At 35.1% G+C, this 2,837-nt stretch overlaps 1 protein-coding gene across 3 annotated transcripts in view; it reads right to left on the bottom strand.

Annotated features, from left to right (window-relative positions):
* Nucleotides 1-241: 241 nt before the first annotated feature.
* Nucleotides 242-2,837, bottom strand: part of hand2 (heart and neural crest derivatives expressed 2) — a 148,729-nt gene continuing 146,133 nt past the window's right edge. For 2 of the 3 annotated variants that reach the window (XM_061988375.1, XM_061988374.1), the window contains one exon: nucleotides 242-2,230. In XM_061988375.1, coding sequence (XP_061844359.1) covers nucleotides 2,102-2,230 — 129 coding nt within the window. In that variant the 3' untranslated portion in view covers nucleotides 242-2,101. The remainder of the gene's footprint in view (nucleotides 2,231-2,837) is intronic. The other variant, XR_009818025.1, reaches the window with a different exon arrangement.

The raw sequence follows: 2,837 nt of genomic DNA, 5'->3' as shown, positions 1-2,837 counted from the left end.
CATGCACAAGATTGGAATAGACTACAAGACTATCAATAAAAATGTTTGGCGACAAAGAGACCATAAGTGAAGACCTCAAGTCAGTAACTGAAACCCTCAGTATTGTGGCGCGCCTACTCACTTTTTATTGTTTTGATGAATATGAATCCAAAGTTGAAGGAAAGACAGCATAAAGCAAATTAGTCTGATTTGCCTTATCTGTGATGCAATTAAAAAACAAATACAAATCAAAAATAGTTTAACGACATGAGAAACGTTAACATGTAAACACTTGTTGGTTTATTAAATTCATGACACAGATTACATCCTATACACTTAACATTATTATTATTATTAATATTATTATTATTTACATTCCACAACACAGACCTTGTGTTGTCACGACATCTATTTACAGTTCAGACAGTACAAAAACACAAAGACTTCACAAACACCTTCTGGTGTAACCATGACAAACATTTAGTACAGGGCGTCCCTGAAGTCTGGACACAAAGGCCAATAGGAATTTACAAATAGATATTTCAATATATACATATAATATAACATATACATGTTTTCTTATATTTAATAAATTATACATTTTGAATATTTATATATATTGTAGGTCATATGTTTTAATGATTATTTTTAAATAATAATATTTTATTCTTATTCATTTAATTAATGTATTTTATTGTATTATTAACAGTAATTAGTATTTTATGTATTGACTAATTACACATTAAAGTATTATTGTGTATAATATTATATTATAAGTGTGTTTTATATGTCTAGACTTAAGGGACACCGTGTATTTTGTATTTTGGCATTCAGTGGAGTGGTAGATTGGCTCGTCCTGTTGGCCACATTGCACATAAATATATCAAGTTAAATAAAACTGAGAGCCAGCTGGCCTGTGTGTGTGTGTGTGTGTGTGTGTGTGTGGGTGCGTGTGTGTGAGAGTGCGTGTGTGTGTGTCCGTGTGTAAGTGGTGTTATTTATGAGGCCCTGGATGAATGTGTCAAACGATCACCAATCAAATTTGTTCACTCTCATTTCTTAGAAAACACCACAACTTGAGCCAGGGGTGTCCAAAGTGCGGCCATTTGCGTCCTGCGGGTATTTTTTTCTATTGTCCCTCACATATTCTAAAGATAAAAATCAAACACAGCCCATGTTATAACACAGACAACTAAGACGAGCTTGCAGCCCCTTGCAGCTCGTTTGGAAGTGACATACCAGCAAAACAAACATGGAGGGACTTGGCAGTTTATTGCCTCGGCCAGGGAGTTGCTTGTCTGTTTGTTTGTTATATCGCTAAAAAAGTTATGAGTGGATGTTCTGTGAAACTTTCATGAAATGTCAGAAATCAAATCATGTGTGGATTCAGCATTTTTTTTTTATTATTCCTTACTATTTTGGTTCTTCAAGGGCTTTTCTAGCTAATAATAGTATTTTTATCAACATTTCAAGATTTTCTTCTTAAATTATGCCCTTTTGTTGGTATCGGGACAATAAAAATGGCCCCATAAAAAACTAAGTGCAGGGCAAAAATGCCCTATGGGCCACACTTTGGACGCCCCTGACTTATACACCTGAGAACCAGCATGCGTCCTCTGCAGTGGACACTGGTTCTATGCTAGGCCAGGGGTGTCCAAACTCTTTTAAGTGTGTGCGGCACACCAAAAAATTAAGAACGCACAGAGTCCCTTTAACACATTTTGTATCTAAGATACTAAAAGCAATCTAATGTAAGTCAATATATGTTACACACATCCACATCTTTGCTTTGTGTTGTATGTGATGAAGCAAATTGTTGTAAAATGTCTAACAATTTTACAATATGTCAAGGGGCCAAACAAAAACAATTTACAGGCTGAAAATGGCCCTTGGGCCGCACCTTGGACAGTTGGTTTCAAGTGAATTCCAAGTGTACGGAATGCATTTTTATTCTTTAACATTTAAGGTGGAGACTTTCCAGACTGTAGAAAAGTGTAGAAATACATCACCGTAAGTGTCCATGGAGACTACAATGTCTGTCCTTTGGTTAGACATCCACACCAGACACGAGATGATGACTTTAAGTTCCTGTGAGTGCAATCGACCTGAAAGCAAGTTTCAGCTACTGTTTCAGTTCCAGAGCCCAGACATGTTGGGGCCATCCTGTCCTTCCTTTTGTCTTCTTGTCGCCCTGCGCTGAAGATGAGGACGATGACGATGACGAAGATGGCGCTGTTTTGGGGACATCCACCTGCAGACAAAAATACTATTATTGCTTTTATGATAAAGACACACAATCTCAGTCATAAATTGGTCTAGTTGATAATGATTTGACACAGACAACTAAAAAGCTTGATTAAACAACATACATTTTGGAGTGTTGTCATCATGTGACTATATCTGGATATGGCTTCCCCAAGATGGTGGTGTGTCAGGTAAGCTAGCTCATTTCCAAAAGCTTATTTTCTGTCATTAAAAATCATTTAAAACCGTTTTACAAGTCTAATTCTTTAATAGGGTGTCAAATATAAGTAAACTGTTCTTACAGTACATTTTTTTAATTATTATATACTAAAAAAAAGATAGAAAAATATTGAGACTGTGAGGTTTAATATTTTTATAGAAAGTAGCATTAGCAATAATGCTAATAAGACACTTGATAATTGCCAGTGTTTCAGTCGTTTTTTAAATTGTTGCCTCAATTTAAAGTACATTTGTGTAACACAAAAAGTGTCACATTTTCACACATGGACACCATTCAGGATACAAATGTGTACATAATAAACACAATTGCCAATTTGCCAGAGATAAATAAATGAAAAAATATATTTGAATACAAATAGTATTAAAACCTGATA

Source organism: Nerophis lumbriciformis, linkage group LG27, assembly GCF_033978685.3.
Source record: "Nerophis lumbriciformis linkage group LG27, RoL_Nlum_v2.1, whole genome shotgun sequence".
Classification (NCBI taxonomy): domain Eukaryota; kingdom Metazoa; phylum Chordata; class Actinopteri; order Syngnathiformes; family Syngnathidae; genus Nerophis; species Nerophis lumbriciformis.
This window is presented reverse-complemented; position numbering and strand designations above follow the sequence as displayed.